This window comes from Gallus gallus, chromosome Z, assembly GCF_016699485.2.
Source record: "Gallus gallus isolate bGalGal1 chromosome Z, bGalGal1.mat.broiler.GRCg7b, whole genome shotgun sequence".
In the NCBI taxonomy this organism is placed as follows: Eukaryota; Metazoa; Chordata; class Aves; order Galliformes; family Phasianidae; genus Gallus; species Gallus gallus.
In genome coordinates this window covers 17,488,690-17,509,888 of record NC_052572.1, presented here as the reverse complement: position 1 = coordinate 17,509,888, position 21,199 = coordinate 17,488,690, and the positions used below count along the sequence as shown (strand labels likewise).

The window sequence follows — 21,199 nt, the reverse complement described above, 5'->3', positions numbered from 1 at the left end:
TTTATGCCAGACGTGGAGCGAGAAACTGTTTCAGAAAAGGCAAAAAGTGAGTCTTGTTGATCAAAACTAACACTTGTGTGAAGTTCTCTCGATGGCTGCTTTACCTTCGTTTTTCAGATGTGCAAAGAAACCCCTGACGCCACTACCTCTTCTGCACATCTGGATCTGCTGATCTGATCAGGATCTGCCTTAAAAAACATATCACAAGTCACATGTACAGGCCTTATTCCTTCAGTCCTTTCATTCTCTGAGAATTCATCTCACAAAGAATAATATGCAAATTGACTGAAAGTGGAATAAGCAAGATTCAAAGAGCGAAGTCTATGCCTGATGGCATTTTGCAATAATATCTTGTCATGACCCTTCAGATTCATCTTGAAATACTTTGAAATACAAGGAGTACTTTTTGTACTAATATGGAGGTAACGATAGGGAAAAAAAACACAAGGACCTGAAGTTACAATCCAACCAAAAAAAAAAGTAGAAGCACCTAAGAAGAATCGTAGCTGTATTGTTCTCAGTTTTCAATCTGCTTAGTGAAGTATTTAAAGCACTCATCCTGACTGCCATCTGGTGGACAGCTGTCTTCAGCTAAAAGTACTGACAACTAATGATATACATGCTATTTAAATGAGTGAAATGAGGGAAAAGTGAGCAGTTTGAGTATTAACTTGCAGCCAAGGGGCCTAGAATACTTGTCCCTAGAAAGATTTAGCATAAGCCAACCTTTCCCAAATATAGGGACCCACAACAATTTTTTATACAGAAGTAAGTATATGAAAGTCCTTGAAGGCTTAGCTAGCTACTTTCTCTGAGCATCCACTTGCTGCTGAAAATGTCACTCCACATCAGTGAAGTGCTGTGATTCTTTCACAGAACCCACACAGCAGCAATATCTATAAATAATAGCCACGTCTTCAACTTCAGAATTGCACTGAATAATCTGACCTCAGGTCACAAACATTATAGCAACGGAAGAAATGCAAACCCTTAAACTGAACAGAATTATGCTTTTAAGCAGTGCAGCAGGAAGAAATACTCTGCAAAACAAGCAAAACAGTATCTCCTTGTTACATCTCCAACCACCTTCAGACACTACTTAAATGAAAGAAAAGGCCAGTCTTATTCCCTTAGAAAACAGGCCTTTTTGAACATGCAGAAAAAGAGATTCCAGTTTCAGAAAGCATAGGTAGGAAAAAACACACACACACACACACACACACACACACACACACACACACACACACACACACACACACACACACACACATTAAAGAATATGAAGTATATGAAGAGCATGAGCAAAGTCATTTTAATTGCCATTTTAGTGAGAACCCTGAAAGTGGAAGTAGCCAGTCCAGCTACTCACCCACAGGACAGAGAGCTAAACAGCCCGCGTGTGGAAAGGGACTGGATCTCATCTCTGCTCGAAGCAGAAGGAAGCACCCACAGTGCCACCAACCCCTGCAGTGTCCCTGAGTAATAGATTCAAGGCTCTCAGGCGGACAGAGATGGGGGTCTGGAAAGCAGTCAGAACCCAGGTCCCGAGAAGCTCATTGGGAACACAGGGAGCAACAAGCATATGGAGCGGGGCTTGTCAGGACACTGCATCAATACCAGTGTGACCAAAAGAGGACGGAGAGTCTTAGTAACTGGGAACTCCTCACTGGGCTCCCATCTGCCACCCGGATAAGCGCTCCATAGAGATGTGCTGATGGGTACATGTTAGAGACACTAGGAAGGCTCTACTACAGCTCATTAAACCAAAGACTACTACCCAGCCTGAATTTTATTGGCATTCAGGCTGGGTCCCAGGATGAAACGAGGAAACTAAAGAATGTTAAAAGAGGCTTTGCATCCTGTAGAAAGATGCTGGAGGGATCAGGAGTGGAGGTAGAGTTCTCCTCTGTCCTCCTGATGAGTGGCTGGGACCCAGAAAGGAGAAGGAGAACATGTCAGGTAAATGACTGGCTGAGGGAGTGGCGTCTTGATCAAGGTTTTGGGTATTTTGATCTTGGACAGGCCTTCGAGAAACCAGGTGTGTCAGCTTCTGATGGACTCTGACTGAGCAAGTGGCGCACAAGCGTGCTGGGGAACAAGCTCTCTGAATTGATTACCAGGGCTCTAAACTAGTTTTGAAGGAGAAAGGGAGGGGAGTTAGATGTGACAGAGAAGGGCTGGGGGATGTTCTCACCGTTGGAGATTGCAGGGAAAAACTTCTGAGTGATCCTATAGGATCATGTGAGGATCCTCAGAGAAGGTCACATTGCCAATACTGCACCTCCTATTTCCCTAAAGTGTATGTACATCAATGCACGTAGCATGGGAAATAAACAGGATGAGCTGAATGAAGATCTGTGTACAGTCACAGGGCCACGATCTCATTGCAGTCACAGAGATGTAGTGGGACAGCTTGCATGACTGGAATGCTGTCGTAGAGGGATATGTCCTTTTTAGGAAAAAGAGGCTGGGGAAGGGAGGTGCAGGAGTGGCTCCTTATGTGAGAGACCAACTAGAATGCATCGAGCTCCACCTGGGGGAGAGTGAAGAACGTGCGGAGAAATTGTGGGTGAGAATTAAGGGGCAGGCTTGTATGGCTGACATCGTTGTGGGGGTGTACTACAGGTCACTGGATCAGGAGAATGAAGTCAGTGAGACCCTCTACAAGCAGCTGGAAGTAGCCTCACAATCCTGTGCACTAGTTCTCATGGGGGACTTTAATCATCCAGATATCTGTTAGGTAAGCAACACAGGCAGACACACAGTCCGGATGGTTCCTGCAATGCATTGAAGATAGTTTTCTGATGCGGGTGGTGGAGACACCAATGAGGCTGAAGATGCTTCCGGACCTTGTTCTTACCAACAAGGATGGGCTTGTTAGGGATGTGAAGGGTGGGGGCAGCTCGAAATGCAGCAATCATGAGATTGTGGAGTTCAGTACCTTGAATGGAAAAATCATAGAATGGCTTGGGTTGGAAGGGATCTCAAGGATCATGAAGCTCCAACCCCCCCTGCCATAGGCAGGGCTGCCAACCTCCATGTTTAATACTAGACCAGGATGCCCAGGGCCCCATCCAACCTGGCCTTGAACACCTCCATAGATGAGGAATCTACAGCCTCTTTAGGCAGCCTGTTCCAGCACCTCATCACGCTGATAGTAAAGAACTTCCCTCAGATATCCAACACGAATCTTCCCTCTGTCAACTTAAAACCATTTCCCCTTGCCCTGCTATTATCTACCCTTATAGAGAGTTGGCTCCCCTCCTGTTAATAGGCTCCCTTTAAGTACTGGAAGGCTACAATGAGACCCTGCAGCCTTCTCCAGGCTGAACAAGCCCAGTTCCCTCAGCCTGTCTCCATAGGGAAGGTGCTCCAGGCAAAGGGTAGGATTGCTACCCTGGACTTTTGGAGAGCCAACTTTGACCTTTTCCAGGGACTACATGGTGTCTCATGGGCTAGAGTGCTTGAAAGTAAGGGGGCCTGTGAGAGCTGGACATTTAAATAGCACTTCTTCCAAGCTCAAGATTAGTGCATCACTAAGAGTGGGAAATTGGGGAAGGAAGTCAGGAGACCTGCATGGATGAGCAAAGAGCTCATGGATAATATCAAAGGGAAGAAGGTGGTCCACAAAATGTGGAAAAGGGTCTGTTGTCTTGGGAGGAGTATGGGAGTGTTGTCAGGGCCTGGGGAGATGCAACAAGGAAAGCTAAAGCTCACTTGGAGTTGAACCTGGTCAAGGAGATAAAGGACAATAAGAAGGGTTATTTTTTAAGTATGTTAACAGTAAAAGGAAGACTAGGGATAATGTGGGTCCCCTGCTGAATGAGGAAGGTGTCCTGGTAACAGGAGATGCTGAATGCCTTCGTTGCTTCTCTCTTCACTTCAAAGACTGCCCCTTGTGACTCCTGAACCCTGGAGGAAAGAGAGAGAATCCAAGAAATTAAGAGCTGCCCTCTGGTTGAGGAGGTGGTTGTCCAGGAGAATCTGGGTGGGATCAATGTGCACAAATCCACAGGCCCTGACAGGAGGTATCCACATATGTTGAGGGAGCTTGCAGAGGTGATGGCTGAACTGCTATCATCTTTGACAGGTCTTGGAGAACAGCAGAGGTATCTGAAGCCTGGAGGTTAGCCAATATCACTCCATTCTTTAAAAAGGGCAAGGAGGAGGATTCTGGGAAACTACAGGCCAGTCAGTCTCATCTCTGGCCCTAAAAAGGGGACAGAACAGCTTGTTCTGGATGCCATATCCAAGCAACTGGAAGTTTATCAGGAGTAGTCAGCACAGATTCACCAAGGGGATATCACACTCAGCCAACTTTGTAACCTGCCATGATCAGTGCCAGCTGAGAAAATGGGGTGTGGAGAGCAGTGGATAATGTCTACCTTGACTTCAGCAAGGTTTTTGAGACTATCTCCCCTGACATCCTGATAAGAGAGCTGAGAAGGTATGGAATAGATGAGTAGACAGTGGTTTGGGATAGATGAGTGGACAGGTGGGTTGAGAACTGGCTGACTAGCAGAGCTCAGAGGGTGGTCAGCAGCAGCAGAGTCTGGTTGGAGGCCTGCAACTAGCAGTGTTCCCCAGGGGTCAGTGCTGTGTCCGGTCTTGTTCACCATCTTCATTGATGACCTAGATGAGGGGCTAACTGTCCAACCTCAGCAAGCACAGAGTATAATGGCTGACGCATTGAAAGGCTGCCATTCAGCGAGACCTGGGCAGTAAGAAGCCAGGTGAGATTTAACAAAAGCAAGTGTAGAGTCTTGCACCCAGGAAGGAATAACCACAAATATCAGTGCAGGTTGGGGCATGACCAGCTGGAGAGGAACTCTGCAGAGAAGGATCTGGGAATCCTGCTGAACAACAGGTTGTCCATAAGCCAGCAGTGTGCCCTGCTGGCCAAGAGGGCCATGGGATCCTGGGATGCATTAAAAGGAGTGTGGTCAGCAGGTCAAGGGAGGTGATTCTCTCCCTCTGCTCTGCCCTGGTCAGGCCTCACCTGGACTACTATATCCAGTTCTGGGTTCCCTGGTACAAAAAAAAGTGAGGGATCTCCTGGAGAGAGTCCAGCAGTGGGCCACAAATAAAGGACCTAAAGCATCTCCCCTATGAAGAAAGGCTGAGCAACCCAGGTCTGTTCAGCCTCAAGAAGAGATGACTCAGAGGAGATGTTACTATAATGTCTACAAATAACTTGTGTGGGAGTCAAAGGGACATGGTCAACCTCTTTTCAGTGATTTGTGGGCACAGGACAAGGGGGAACAGGTATAAACTGGAGCATAGGAAGCTCCACACCAGTATGTGAAAGAACTTGTTCACAGTGAGGGTGACAGAGCACTGGAACAGTCTGCCCTGGAGGTTGTGGAGTCTCCTTCTCCAGAGACATTCAAGGCCCACCTGGATGCCTACCTGTGCAGCCTGCTGTAGGGGCCTGCTTTGCAGGGGGTTGGACTTAATCTCTGGAAGTCCCTTCTAAACCCTGCAATTCTGTGAATCTATGAAAGTTTGCCTTGCCCAGAAAGTCTGTGCTGAAGAATACTATTTTAAGCTTAGTAATGTGCTATTGTAACAGAGCATTTCAAAGATTTGCAAGCATTATGCCTTCCAAGTGTTCTCAAGAGACTTTAGAACTGGTTCCAAATTTATGCACAGAGTATTTAGCCAACAACCTACTGTTAAGATTGGTAAAGTTAACTGATTGTTGCTTTTTTCCTTAAAGAAATCATTTTCATTAATGCTTTCAATAATTTAGATACACAGAGCACATCTATGTCTACCAGAAGCAGAGGAAAAGGGAAGAATGTAGTTTAATGTTTTGAAAGGCATACAAAAAGATACTCACTTTACTTGAGGACTGCATGCAGGCAAGTTCAACAGTCAGTCCATGCAACCTCTTTTTAACTGGACAGGAGAGGAAATTAACAAAGAAAGCTACTGTATGGAAGGATAGGATGTGTAGTTATCTACAAAGAATAGAGAACTGAAACAAATCAGTAGTCAAATGTGCCTTTAAAAATACTGCATGTGAGCACATTCTCACTTTTCAGTTTTAACTACATGAAGGCAAATTCAAAAACCAGAATGATTTTTTTTCCTAAACTCCCCCCTTTCCACTCACATCAAATTAAACAAAGATGAATATGTATTCCTTTAAGCATGGAAGTTAAGGAAAGCTCATGAATTCAAGTTACGTATTGTGTTTACACATTTCTAGTAGAAAACATTTGAGATGCTTTATTTGATGAATTGTACAGAACGCAATGAAATGTACGAAATGTAGGAAAACTATGATAAGAATTATTTTACAAGCTACAAATAAAATGCAAGCCTACAACAGATCCAGAATACCTCTTTAGTCAGTTACACAACTCATCCTGATACTCCCCAACCAAACAGGTATAAGACAGGAGGCAAAGCAAAAAGCACCCTGTGATTGAAGTGATCCTCGAAACAAGGATAAGTCAGCCCCCTTCGAAGGCTTTTTCTTAGGATACAGATGACCCATGACTGCAGTTACTCTGGTTGCTTTTCATAGACACGGAAGACTTCAAGTGTACATCTCCCTCCAGAAATTACTACTCATACGTATTTCCTACAGCTAGCAAATCAAGATGACCCCAAGCTTCTGACCTGAAGTCATAATGGATACACAAATCCTGCGGAAAATTGTCAAGAAAAGGAGTCATGCTGTCCAGGGCACTGAATACATACACTGCTTCCAAGTTGCAATTTAACTGAATTTTAATAACAAAGTATTAAGTTCAAGTGATATGCTATTTTCCACTTGCAAGCAAAACAGGGATGACAACTCACTCTTTTATAGCAACACATTATTTGTAGTAACATATAAGCATCAGTAAACACCTACTGACTGAAACATTTAACACTTAGTTTCAGGCTTTTTTTTCCTGAAAATGGCTTTTGCCTTCCTACACTGAGTGAGAATCAACGATGGGTTCCTTTTTCATTGTTGAAAGCGCCATCATGAGATACAAGGTAGCTTGTAAACACAAAGCATTTCATAAAACTTAACAGTAATTAAACATTAACTGCAACAGTTCACTTAAACCACAACAGAATACAACAGAGTTTAGTGCTAAATTTGCTTTACTCCCATGACTTAAATGTTGTTTCAGAATATGACATCCTCATTTCTCTTGGGTTCATTCTGCCACGGCCTGCATTATTCTAGGAAAGAGAATGGGTACCAGTTTAGAATCATTGACAGTATCAAGCTTTTAACAATAAAAGCTGCTGCAAAACAACAGGCATTCATAACCCTCAGTATTATCTGAACACTAATTTTTAAAACAAGGAAAGAGCTTTCTATAACTGCTTTTTAGACTCCAGTCTAAAATGAACATGCTTTCACCAACCTCAGTTTTTACCAGGTGTGAGGGTAATCTTTCCCTAAGTTTAAATCCCAACTTTTTCCCCTAACCAACACAAATTGGTTCATGTAATGTCAAGGAAAATCTTTCTTCTCTTTCTCAAGGATGACTGCCTGCACTATCTTCCCAATAAAATCCTCTTCCATTGGACAAGCCTAGCCAACTACTAGATAATTCAAAAAGTGCCAGATAAAAGCCTCCAACAGACTGCAGTTCCAAATTAATCATTTTATTATCTAATGACCTTTTCATGCATTCCATTTCAAAGAGATAGTGAATAATGCATACAAATGAAGATGTTCTCTTTATTCCCCAGGATAAAGGGCATCAGCATCCTTACAACACCCGTACTGCTACAGAAGCCTACTCCAACTGACACAGTTATATTAGCGCCGTAACAAAATAGTAGCTATCGGTATTTGTCATGACCAGTAAAAGCACTGGGAAAAAAAATAGGTTTACTTGTTTATTTCAAAGAAAAAAATGCTGATAGGAATGTGCTGTTTCTTGGAAACACTGTTTTCAGGAAGGCTCATGAAGCAGGCATTAGAATTTGACAATCTCCAACTCCAGAGTTCATGCATTGCATATATGATTAACACGGAAGCATCCTCAAGCCATAACAAACAGCAAGCATGTTTCCTCTGAAACGTATCTATTTACAAGTGGGTGAATTTAAAATTTCAGATCTTGTAATTCAGACATTGCAAAGGACATGAAAGACTGTCTCAGATCTAGAAATTAAAAGTTTCACAAAGTACTGGGACAATCCACAAAGGCTGATGTGTATTTGGAAGCCAGGTAGAAAAACTGATGAGATTTGCCTTTGGAAGCAATCTAAAATTAAGTGTCCTTGAATGCAATTACATATGAATGACACACTGAGGTTTCAAGCATGAGAAAGAAGTAAGAATGTAAGTTAACTAGTGTCCCAAAGAGGACCCAAAGGGAAAAAAAACATTCAGATCTGATTAAAGAATGGGACAGGCATGTGGACACACCCAACACGTTTTCACTAATTATGGAAGGCAAAAATATGAATCATGAAATGAGTATCTGACATCATATGAACATAGAATGAGTAATTATTTCTCTTGACATCTAACAGTGTATCAACATTTGGAATGCAAGTGAGATGTAATAAAATTTCTTATGAAAACAAGCGATCAAGGAATTGATTTTGTTAACATCAAAATTGAAGTAGTAATTGAATTAGCAAGAATTATCAAACATCAATTTTAAAAAGTTCAAGTATGCACAGAACAGCATATTTGACAGCTATGCTACTTAGACTCTCTCATTTATTCAGGCTGTATTTTCATATCTGGTAAAAGCAATGTTAGGAAGCCATAAAATTCCTCACCACAAACACTATAAAAATTTTTGACATGAATCGGATTAGGAGATATATCTAGCTACAATTACCTTAAGTTGTCAGCCAAATCAGTTACTTAGTGAAATGCATAAGCAGTGGAGAAATTTTTGGAACAAACCTTTTGCACAAACCTTTTCTTTCAGAGTCATTTTTGATACTGCAAATAAAGACCAATGCAGCTACAATGCAAACAGTCAAACTTAAAGACAAGTTATCAGAAACAAAGTGTTTCAGAAACATTAAGAATGTTTAAAATGCACAACTAAGATAAGGGACTCAGGTCCAAAAGTTTCAGCAATATATACTTTGGATATATGCTGCTAACCACACTTTTATACTGACACAGAATTCCAACAGCAAAGACTTCCAGACTTACCCTTTGGGCACCAAGTGAAGCAACAATATTTGTTCTTTGGACAGCCATTTCTTCCAACCAAACCGGAACTTCCTGCTGGGCCTACATAATTAGAAAAGGGAATTCATAAACTTTGACCACTTTGCCAATTCACATTAAGAGTTACACAACCACAGTAAGGTTGTAATTCTTGCTTAGTACACTGAAGTGAAATCCTACGAAACAGAAATTCAGCACTAAGATCTGAAACTTACTTCTGAAAGCACTTTAAGTAGAGATTGTACAAGATGGCCATCTGACTGATCATCAAAGAATGAAACTGCTTTGCCAGTATTTCCACAACGACCAGTTCGTCCAATTCGATGTACATAATCTTCAATGGTGTTAGGGAGATCAAAATTAATAACATGTTGAACATTTTCAATATCCAGGCCTCTTGATGCTACCGAAGTTGCCACAAGAATTTGACATTTTCCAGAACGGAAATCGCGAAGAGCTATCTCTCTCTCTCTCTGTTCCCTATCTCTGTCAAGAAAGCAATTATTAGAAAATCTCTGAAATTTGCAGTATTAAGAAGCAAGTGAAAAGGTTCACAGACAGAAGCAGTTCTTGAAAGAAACATCACCCTCATGCTCCCCATTTAGGTTTTCTGAATTTTTAACGAATTAGCAGTAAGACCTACCTATTTTGACTTCAAACTCCAGAGCAATTGCATTTTTTCAGAAAATAATATGCATCAGGACTACTTCAACAAGTGCATCTATGGTTCACTTCAAGGTAAAATAATCTCAAAGCTAAGCATAGAAAGGGAAACAGGGAAGAAAGGGTGCTAGGGCAGAGATAAGAGAGTTCAGAGAAGAAGAGAAAACAACAGGATACATGACACTAATGATCAGACTGCAAGAGAACACAAGAGAAAAATCTTTTTTACACCAATCTCTATACAAATACTGTTTAAGAAGTCCATCAACACATCAAAGAGGCAGAAATGACAGCATCAGAAACCTCTATAGTCCATGACTTGACTTACTGCTTTGGGGAATCAGTAATACAGACAGGAAGATCCACAACTCCCACTTCAATTCATGAACATAATCTCATCTTTTTTTTTATGTTTGTATCTATGTCTTTGTTATTTGTATTACAACAGCTGATTCTACTGAATTCATTAAATTCAATTTTCTTGTTTAGCAGCAGAGTATTTGAAATGTGGTCAATCATGAGGATGCACGCTCAAACAAAGTGATAAAACTCACCTTCAGAAATGCTGCATTTTCAGCAGGATAGAGCTGCTGAGGATTACAAGGCAAACTAAACCAATACAAGCTGACTTCAAGGAAAGTTCCTTTTCAGATGCATTACTACTGACTCAATAAACACTTTAACAGCTTTCACTTAATACTCACCCATGAATGCTGGTGGATGGTAGGTTCTCTTGACAAAGAAAGGCTGCAAGGTAATCTGCTTTTTTCTTTGTGTCCACAAACACCATGGTTCGTTCACCACCTACGTTAAAAAGGAGTACAGATCTATTGGAGTTTGAAATGTGATGCAAATTCACTATTTAGAGGCTGCAGTTAACATCTAATCAGAGAACTAGTTTCAAATTAAGTCTTTAAAGTCTTTACAAGGGCAGACAGTGACATGACAAGAGGGGATGGTTTTAAACTGAGACGGGGGAGGTTTAGGGTAGATATTAGGTTAGATACTAGGAGGACATTTTTCCACAAAGAGGGAGATGAAGCACTGGAACAGGTTGTCCAAGGAGTCTGTGGATACCCCATCCCTGGAGACACTCAAGACCAGGCTGGATGTGGCTCTGGGCAGCCTGGTCTAGTGATTGGCAACCCTGCACATAGCAGGAGGGTTGAAACTAGGTGATCACTGTGGTCCTTTTCAACCCAGGTCATTCTATGATTCCAAGTACTGAAAAGCAAGGTATACACCTCAAACTCATTTACAATTCTGAGCATTAGAAGATATGACACATGGAGAGCATAATCAGAAAAATTCTAGCCCCTGGAAAAAATACAGGCCCAAGGTTTGCTTACAATAAACCTACACTCTTGTGAGTATCATCAGGTGTTAAAGCAGTTAGTAACTGTCTATGCAAAGAAACTAACCATTCAGGAAGTTTCATTGCCATTACTCAAAGGTGAGACCTTGATAAATACCCACAATACGAACTTCTCTAAAAGCTATGACTCCCTGGGAAATGCTTCAAGCTTCCATTATTCATTGTATGCAATAGAACGCAGTCATGACTTGATCAACAGCAAGAGCGAAAGTTCAAAAGGAAGCAATTCTATTTCTCCTGGAAGACAGTTACTTGTAAGGAAAGTTACCTGTGCTTTGTAGAATTTCTATTAGTTTATCCCTCTTGGATAACCGGGGAACCTGAAGAATATTTTGCTGAACATCACTGCAGGCTCCACAGGTATTTCCAATAACAAGAAATATATAGTCTGTTTTCAAAAATTCACCAGCCAGCCTTGAAGAGAAACAAACGCTATTAAGCACTATGAACACTATTAATATAGCTTATTTTTGCTTTAAGATCAAGCAGCCATCACAACAGTTACTTATATAATTTCTCAGCAGGCGGAGAATATAATGCCACACATGTATTTTCTTTCAAAAAAGGCTAAGTTTGTATCAGTTCCTAAACAGTTGTACAAAAAATGATCAGTGCACAGACTTGCTCACAGCTTTTCAAAAATACAAATACTGCATTCACAAACTGTTCTACATAAATGCCTGGAATATGTTCCTGACACCTATGCGCACAGAACCATTCCTGGGGCACTATTTCATCACTGTCTGAAAGGAACAAGGGAGAATCCTACACCACCCAGAGCCCAACATTAGTCTTCAAAGAGACACTTTTTTTTTTGACTGTCAAATAAAAGCACCGCGTAAAAACATACAGCTTATCTCATTGCATTTATTTACCGGACCCCGTAGGTGAAACTCAGCTTCTGTTCTGGTCTCAGATCTTTATCTGAGAGATCAAATTTGGCAAAATCAGTATCACCAACAGATGCCCCATAATAGTTGAGAATTTTTACTAAATTGTGTTAATCTGTAAGTGTGCTTCATATCCAGTGTACACAATGTAGTTTTCACTGCACTAGAATTCAAATCACAAACAAGTTAACATTTAACTGAAACTGACAGCCTCAATTAAGTTTTAGATTAGACTCCTAGAAAAAGTCAAGCCTTAAAGATGTTACAGGCCTGACTTAAAGAATCTCACACCTAATTTTATAGGGGTAATCACCACTTACAGTGTGTTTCTCATAGCAAATATAGAGGTTACTACAGATTAACATCTGTTTGGTCTTACAATCTGAAAGGTAACTGAAGTCTCAGAGAAACAGTTCTAAATTGAAGGTAAAAGCTAAGTTTAAGGTCTCTGAAAAATGTCAGGTAAATAAAAAACTGGAAGGGAAAGACATCTTCCACTCTAATGGAAGATATAAAGCCCAAAATGGCTAAGCAAAATTTCTCACATCAGCTAGGAAAACCATGGCTCTCAACTCTTCTACACAACAGAGGTCAGACCAAAGTTTGCCATAGCTAAGATGCAAGCTCAAGGAAGAAAGCTAAACAGCATATTTAAACTAAATCTGACTATCCTCAATAAAAAGCCTGAAGAGAAGTGCAGGAGAGTCTGAAATGAACAAAGCCAAAGAAAGCACCATGAGAACACACTACCTGAAGTGGTTTTCTGACAGCAGAATAAGGAAAAAATCATCAGCTTTTCTGACTCCAGAATATGAAAAAATAAATCAACTCCAGAAAAAAGAAAAAGCTTTTGACTCCTCTAAAATGAGAGTATTACCTTCAGGCATTTTAGTTTCATAAGGCTTTAAGAACGTTATGACATTTCCAAACCGTGATCTATGCATTCACATAAAGTCTTTTATTAGCACTTGAAAATTCTCTAAGACTGACAGTAGCGCGGTAGACTTCTTTCATCAAGAGGAAGCAGTCAGTATATGTCTTACATGTTTTGAATTGAAGGCAATTTCCCTTCTGATGCTGGTAGTTATAGTATTCTGAACTCATCCTCCAATACATATAAAAAATGTGTAGCAAGTGCATTAGCCCCAACACTGAATGGCAATCTGGAAATCCAAAGATCAGTGTTTCTCTCTAAACCCCAAAAGCTTAGCCAATTAGAGCATATTCCTCATCTTAAATTGAAATCTTTTTCCAGTATATAACAGTGAGATCACATTCATGCCTGAACAGTAAACACAAAAGGAACATGAACCACACTCATCAACAATATTATCTTAATGCTTGATTTACAGCTGCAGAAACAAGGCCAGTTATTAGTTCACTACAAGACTTTTTTTCAATACAAACATCTCCAGAAGAGGTTTGACTGAGGAACCAAAGCCACACCAGTCAATGTAAGACTGTTTGAAGTGACTTCAATCCTACTTCACAAAATGCAGTTCATCTCACCAAAAGCTGCATTAAATGATCACATGTTAGAAGACAGTCCATTCCCCTTATACTGAGGACACCCTCAAGTACCAAGATACTATTTCCCTCACTTCCCAAAAATATTCTTACTTGTTAAAAAGTCAGAACAAAGCCCTCAGCATCTGACCCACTGAAGTAACAATGTATTTCACCTCAATGGTCTGGATTAGTTTGTATGCTATCAAAACTGTAAAACGCTTGCTGGTATTTTTTTATTTTAAGTCATAATGTCACAACAGTATCACTTAACACAAAAGCCATCACAGTTATGTCAACTGCTCAAACTGAAGTTCAGACTCTTGAGTTTAGACAGGATCTTTAGATGATAGTCTCTTTAGAAGTGGAAATACTGAAAAACATCCATAGAATCACAGAATCATAGAATCACTCAGGTTGGAAAAGACCTTAAAGATCACCAAGTCCAACCACAACCTAACCATAGTACCTTAACTCTAACAACCCTCCACTAAATCATGTCCCTCAGCACCACATCCAAACCGCTTTTAAACACATCCAAGGATGGTGACTCAACCACCTCCCTGGGGAGCCTATCCCAGTGCTTAACAACCCTTTCTGTAAAGAAGTTTTCCTGATAGCCAACCTAAACTTACCCTGGTGCAACTTGAGGCCATTTCCCCTTGTTCTGCCACCAGTGAGAAGAGACCAGCCCCGCTCTCACTGTAAGCACCTTTCAGGTATTAGAAGAGAGCAATAAAGTCTCCCCTCAGCCTCCTCATCCCCAGACTAAACAGCCCCAGTTCTTTCAGTCTCTCCTCATAGGCCATATTCTCCAAGCCCTTCACCAGCCTTGTTGCCCTTCTCTGGACCTGCTCCAGCACCTCCATGTCCTTTCTGTACTGAGGTGCCCAAAACTGAACACAATACTCAAGATGAGGCCTCACCAGAGTTGAGTACAGGGACGACTTCCCTAGTCCTGCTCACCACACCATTCCTGATACAAGCCAGGATGCAACTGGCCTTCTTGGCCACCTGGGCACCCTGTTGGCTTATATTCAGCCAACTGTCCATCAGTACACCACAGTCCCTTTCCATCAGGCAGCTTTCCAGCCACTCCTCCCCAAGCCTGTAGGGTTGTCTGAGGTTGCTGTGGCCAAAATGCAGGACCTGACACTTGGCCCTATTGAAACTCATACAGTTAACCTTGGCCCATCAATCCAGTCTATCCAGGTCCCTCTGCAGTGCCTTTCTGCCCCTCAAGCAGATCAACACTCCCTCCAAACTTGCTGTCACCTGCAAACTTAATGAGGGTGCACTCAATCCCCTCATCAAGATCATTAATAAAGATGTTTAAGATGTTCATCTGCCTAGAGGGAAAGGGATGCTTTGTTCTGTCAGGTTCAGCAACACCATTTCCTTTTGTTGAAACTTGCTTTTTGCTGGAAAATAAAATATTACATGTATTGAGCAGCAGAGATGTAAGATGCATCTAAAACCCATTAGTGGAAGTTTCAGAAGTACTGAAACTAAACAGCACTCATACATGTAAAGAAGGATGATATATGAGGAAGGCTGTGAGCTGAACAATAGTTCAGACTACAGTACCAGTGCTGCTTGATAAAGAGCAAAATCACTGCTTTAAAGCTCAAACAGAAGCGCAAAGCAGCACAGACAAGCAAAAAAAAAAAAAATCAAGAGCACTATGAGGACTTCTGCAAAAGAGGAATTCAAGAGCTTTCAAACCTCACAGAATTCTTGCTAAGAATCTCCTGAGAAAGTATGCAATTCATCCTTCATCCTATGTAAGTTAGATGTATTTGCTACTGAGAAAAGTGTTTAGCAGGGAATATTAACAGTGTAGCTTTTCAGTCTATTCTAGCAAGTTTATAAGACTTAAAAAAAATGAATACCCTTAACTATCCCTTCAGACACATATCTACACAAGCATACCTTCAGGTACATTTCCATCTTTGTTTAGCTCACCTTTGAACTTCCTCAGGAAAAGTGGCACTAAACATTAATGTTTGACGTCTGTCTTTAGATGGCATTTCTGGATAAGAAATCAGCTTCTTCATATCTAATCCAAAACCCATATCGAGCATGCGGTCTGCTTCATCTAGTACCAAATATTTCACCTCCACCAAACTGATCTGTAAATATTTCAACGAAAGAAAAATTGCATTGCTTCACTGACAGCATAGACTTAATTGTCAAAACCCATCTTTTAAATACTTATTTCTAGTTTAAGTTAATTGACAAATAAAAGCCCAGGTTCTTCTCAGATATTATACCTTATTTGCACCTTCGTCTCTAACACTGTTAATCTGCGCCAATTCTAATCATATGTTGAAACCAAAATGCTTCAGAACTTGCTTCCACAATGCAAATCAAGACAGAGCCTACTGTAGGTCAACTGCTATTCAGCACAACTGGTTTGAAATCATGTCCAAGTCTTAAAAAGATTTTCTCATACAATCCTAACACATTCTCAAAAACTGCTTGGTCTGTAAAAAGTAGATGCCGAAAGCATGTGAAGGGTAACAACCTAAGTACATACTGCTGATGAAGATTGTGACTAGAAGCCCAACTACCACAAAAAGCCAATCTCCAGTTTATTACCAACAAAGTGTTTCTGCAAACCATATTTGTCCAGCAAAACATCACTGAGACACCATTCCAATACATAACAATTTCAATTTGAATTTATGTTTAGAAAAATAGAAACTTAAATACAATATTACACCTGGAATTTATTATATTTTGAATAAAATTAGCATTGAAAAGTTCAAAGAATTAATGTTAGCAGAGTCCCACACAAAAGTTTTGGCAGCAAAAAGAATAGGACAAAGAGAAAACATGCTATGGGATTTTCTATGAAAACTAAGACAAAATATTACATTTATTTAACTGTGAAATTTAATTGCCAAGAACACTACAGCCAACATGGTCTAAAATGGTATTCTCAGTGTGACCCGATAAGGACTGAAAAGACTGGATGCACCACACTTTCAAAAACAATGATATTTACTTATTCCATGAAAAGCTCACTTGCACTTGTTCAAAGTGTTGAAAGGGCATGTGGTTTTCATGGCTCCATTTAGCTTCTAATAAATCTGAATAATGAACATCAGTACATAAAAGGCTAAAAGGGCTTAAGGAAACTCAGACTAAGTTTTAGAAACTTACCTTCCCTTTTTCAATAATGTCAAGAAGCCTTCCAGGAGTGGCACATAATATATTACAGCCTTGCATTATTTGACGGATTGAATGACCTGTCTGTGTACCTCCATAGATCACAACAGGCCTTATACAAGTCCTATTGTATAGAAAAAAATGGATTGTTATCTACATAGGTAAGCTGCATCATTACAAGAAAATGCATGAATACAGTCAGATTTACAACAAACTAATTTGAGTGCTTTAATCCCTTTATCATATAATAGAGCATATAGCAAAGAGCAGAATTCAAATTTCAATTGCTGTAAGCTCAGGGTTCCCATTCAGACTACATATTAGAGGGTGCACTGCATACAAGAGGAAGGAACACTGTATCTGAACTGCATTCTTCCCACTCCCTTCAACCGAGGTACAACACAGCAGTAAGAATTGAAAGAGTGTTATACACTGCTCCCTTTATATTGAAGACTCAGCAGAAAAAGAGAGAGGTCAGAAAATATAATATTAAAGTGTCACACATCAAAGGGACAGTGCAGAACACTTACAAGAGGAGATTTTTGAAAAGCAAAGAATGCTACTCAAGCATTAAGCCTCAAATGCATCCTGTCACTGAACCAATTTAGTACTCTCCCAAATGAGATTTCTGGTTGTATCTATCAAGTTAAGCTAAATCAGATCGTGTGTAGAAAAAACACATCTATTAACAAGAACTGCCTTATGCAGCCTTCTGTTAAAGCTTCTACACGCATACAGAAAGCATTTTCATATTTGAATTCTGTTCATTCTTGAAGATATTATTTCAGCTTCATATACAACAAGGTTCAATCAGATAAAACTAAGCTAAACTAATTGCTAGTCATCTGGAAAAAAAGAGACCAAGCTCCACCTCACCACAACCTCCTTTTGGGTAGTTGTAGAGATCAGTAAGGTAGCTCCTAAGCCACCTCTTCTACAGACTTAACAATCTTAGTTCCCTCAATGACTTCTCCTAAGACTTATGCTCCAGACCCTTCACCAGCTTTGTTGCCCTCCTTTGGATGTGCTCCAGGGCCTCAATATCCTTCTTTTATAGTTAAAAAACTATCAAAATATATAATACACTAAACATACAAAACCCAGTGTAGTAATAAACTTGCTAACGAGCATTACCCAGCTAAACTCCAATGTTTGTTATTTGATTGGCACAGAAAATTTTGGAAGTTTGTGAAAAAAATTATTTCCGATTAAGTAAAAAGCAAGTACAGAAGCTTACCCATACACAAACTTCCTTGCTTCTAAGAAGATCTGATTTATCAGTTCTCTAGTTGGTGCAACAATAATGCATTGTGGTTCTTGCTGCTTTTGGAAGGCACTTGCAGTTACACCATCTTTCATCATCCGGTCCACAATTGGTAGAAGAAAAGCTGCCTTAAAAAAAAAAGCATCAATGTATATTGTTTAGACTTAAAGCATTGATTAGTCATGCTAAAGCTTTATTTCCACCTTAAAGATGGAATGATACGGCATACTGTAAACTTCAAGAAAAACACTGCAAAAGGATTGAGATCAACACATCATGGAAGGTCAAAACTTTCACCCTGATTAAAAAGTATGACAACATTTCTCTAGTCCTTAGTATTCCAATACTGCAGGAACATCACCACACATTACCTTATTTCTGAGTTCTTCAGGCAATTCCACACATCATCCTGACACAGAGTACTAACTAAGCACCCTAGGATCACATACTGTCCTGAAATACATACTTAGAAGCTTCATATTATCATCAGCAGATTTGTAAGTTAACAACGTATTATCGATATCTGGATTACTAGAATAGCAGATCAATTTGTGACATCTGCATCAGCACTCTTGCTTCCAAATAAGTCTAGTTACACTATACAGTTAACATATGTACAGTTAGAAGAGTGGCATAGTTAGGATGGTATTTTACAGGTTTATAGTTAGAAAGATTATATTGGTGGAAAGAGACAATCAAAAATGAAATGCTCACCCGTGTCCTAGGCTCACAGTAGGAAACTCCAAAAGGAGGGATCTCCAGAAAGAGATCCTTCCCCAGTGGCAGTCAGTCCTTAAATGGGGTCTAGGGGAAGTGCAACCAAGCTCCACCCCTTCCAATCACACAGGTGAACTGCCTTCACATGTGCTCCCACAGCCTACCCAGTCCTTGCCTCAGGTGATCAATCAGTGGTTCAGGCCATGATTCAACAGTTCCCATACACTCCACCACTTCACAACATGAACCAATGATAGCATTAACTAGAGGGTGAGCCTTCCCTAACACAGAGATCCAACACATCACAACACTTATACAATTGCCCATCACAATGCAGGTTGACACAATTTAAGATGAGTGATGATAGGTGTATGGTGAAGGTTCACGCTCTTTCATGGGCCAGTGCTCGGTGGTATTACTGGAGGCATGTGGTTGTGAGGTGCAAGTCCATTCTATGCTCCATCAGACCATGTAGACCATCACCGGGTGTCACACATGATCTGGCAGCAACACTAGAACACTTTGATGGCATTTTGTTCCTTCCGTCGATCCTAGAGGCTCAAAGACTCAAGGGGAGTAATCAAGATGTTTCAGAGGTACCAGGAGAGAAAGGTCTGCCCTCCGGGGCAAGATACAGGCTGTATTTCTATCCTGGGTCAACACTTCAGCTTGTACTGGGGCATGTCCCAGCCACCTGTACCACACCCTTTGCCTGGATATCTGCAGCTGCACAACTATGTCAGGCACCAAAAGGGGTGTCCTGATCTGCCACAGGAACATGATGGGGGTCCCTTCAGCAATGAAGATTGGAGTGTTGACCACAATATCAGTAGGCCATGTACTGATTACCAGAGGAACTATCAAGCCTCTCACCTCCAATAATCTCCTCCAAGGTGCAAGTAGGCCACACCACTTTGGTCCTACCTGCACCTTCCAAGGCCATTTTATTCTATGGGTACCTGGTTCTAAATTCTCAGAGGCAGGGAGCAGAAGATTATTTTCATTGCCAATTTGGGGTCTTACCTGATTATCAGTGCCTGTAATTTGGATCCTAAGTGGGGAGGCCTGTGTTGTCTGTAGCATTTTCAGGGCACTGGGTTTGCCATCTCTAGGTCTTTCATTCAGGTCATGCAGGGCTTCATAGAGTCTTTGTCCACCCCTGCAGGGATTGAAAGTCTGTCTTCAAGACAGCCTTAAGAATACCACTATAATGTTCAACGAGGCCTGCCCCCAGTGGATTATATGGCAGGTGGAATTGCCATTCAATGTTTTCTTCTGCCCAGCATTATATCACTGCACTAATAAAACAAGTCCCTTGGTCGCTCTCAATGACTTGAGGTGTCCTGTAGGCAGACATCAGCTTAAGTGCCCTGCTGGTATATGCCTGGTTTGCTTTCAGTACTGGGTAGTCCTGCAGTAGCCCACTTGCAGTGTCAACGCAGGTCAGGACATATCTTGCCCCCTCAGACTGAGGGAAGGGCCCGATGTAATCAACTTGCTATCACCAGAGAGGACTGTGTCCTCTAGCAAGATGGGCTGTTGTTTTGGGCAACGATCTCAGTCTCATCTTGGGGCAAGGGTCACAGTCTCAGCATGCCTGGGTGATGTCAAGTAGTTGTATGGGCAATCTCCATGCTTTAGCAGCTTCCCACAATGTTTTTTGTCCAGCATACCGTAGCTTCTGATGTAACCAACAGACGATGTTCTCAGATGGTGAATTCTCAATCCATCAAACTTGGGACAGTGTCTGCTTTGTCATTTCCCGGTGACTGTAGGGGTTGGTGACCAGAAACATAGTAGACATGTACAGTCCTATGTTTAACTGCATTCCACATGTCTAACTACATATCTTTGCCCCACATCAGTCAGGCGTGGATAGTCCATTCCCAGGTGGCCCCACAGTGCAATCCAAAGAGAGAGCCCCCAGTACACAGTCCAATCATCTGTGCAGATGTTCAGGATACCATTCGGGTTCCTTGATTATAACTATCCACACGGCTCACAGTTCTGCCCATTGGCTGCTCGGACCATCCCTCTCATCAAACCAGATTGTCTCAGTGGAGCGATGGTATGCTATTGCTCTTCACTTGCTCGGGTTACCCTTGCTGGACCCATCTGCGTACCAGGCATCTTCAGGAAGAGGATATTTCCCCTCTCGAACAGGACTCTTCTCTGTGGAGCAACCAATGTTTCTTTTAGTGCATCACTATGATACACCACTGGGCCTAGGATCTTCTGAAGTTCTTCTTTTAGTGGTGAAGACGACAGACTACTCCTCTGGCTGAGATAGGCAACCCGTCATGCCACTGTTTGCACCTGGGCTATCCCTGTCTTAGGAATGTGGGTCAGATCTTTCACTCACCCCTGAATCAGTAGGGTGGTCTTAACTATGATTTCAGCCATTTGGGTTATCAGCTCTACCGCCTGTAATGCAAAGTAGGCAGCCAATA

General features: G+C 41.2%; 1 protein-coding gene across 2 annotated transcripts in view; it reads right to left on the bottom strand.

The window, feature by feature from the left end:
* Window positions 1-6,207: 6,207 nt before the first annotated feature.
* Window positions 6,208-21,199, bottom strand: part of DDX4 (DEAD-box helicase 4) — a 31,795-nt gene continuing 16,803 nt past the window's right edge. Inside the window, exons 11-18 of one of the 2 annotated variants that reach the window (XM_040655364.2) lie at window positions 18,006-18,160; window positions 16,763-16,892; window positions 15,560-15,726; window positions 11,467-11,612; window positions 10,528-10,627; window positions 9,376-9,646; window positions 9,143-9,223; window positions 6,208-7,188 (exon numbers count right to left, since the gene is read on the bottom strand). In XM_040655364.2, coding sequence (XP_040511298.1) covers window positions 7,108-7,188; window positions 9,143-9,223; window positions 9,376-9,646; window positions 10,528-10,627; window positions 11,467-11,612; window positions 15,560-15,726; window positions 16,763-16,892; window positions 18,006-18,160 — 1,131 coding nt within the window. In that variant the 3' untranslated portion in view covers window positions 6,208-7,107. The remainder of the gene's footprint in view (window positions 7,189-9,142; window positions 9,224-9,375; window positions 9,647-10,527; window positions 10,628-11,466; window positions 11,613-15,559; window positions 15,727-16,762; window positions 16,893-18,005; window positions 18,161-21,199) is intronic. The other variant, NM_204708.3, reaches the window with a different exon arrangement.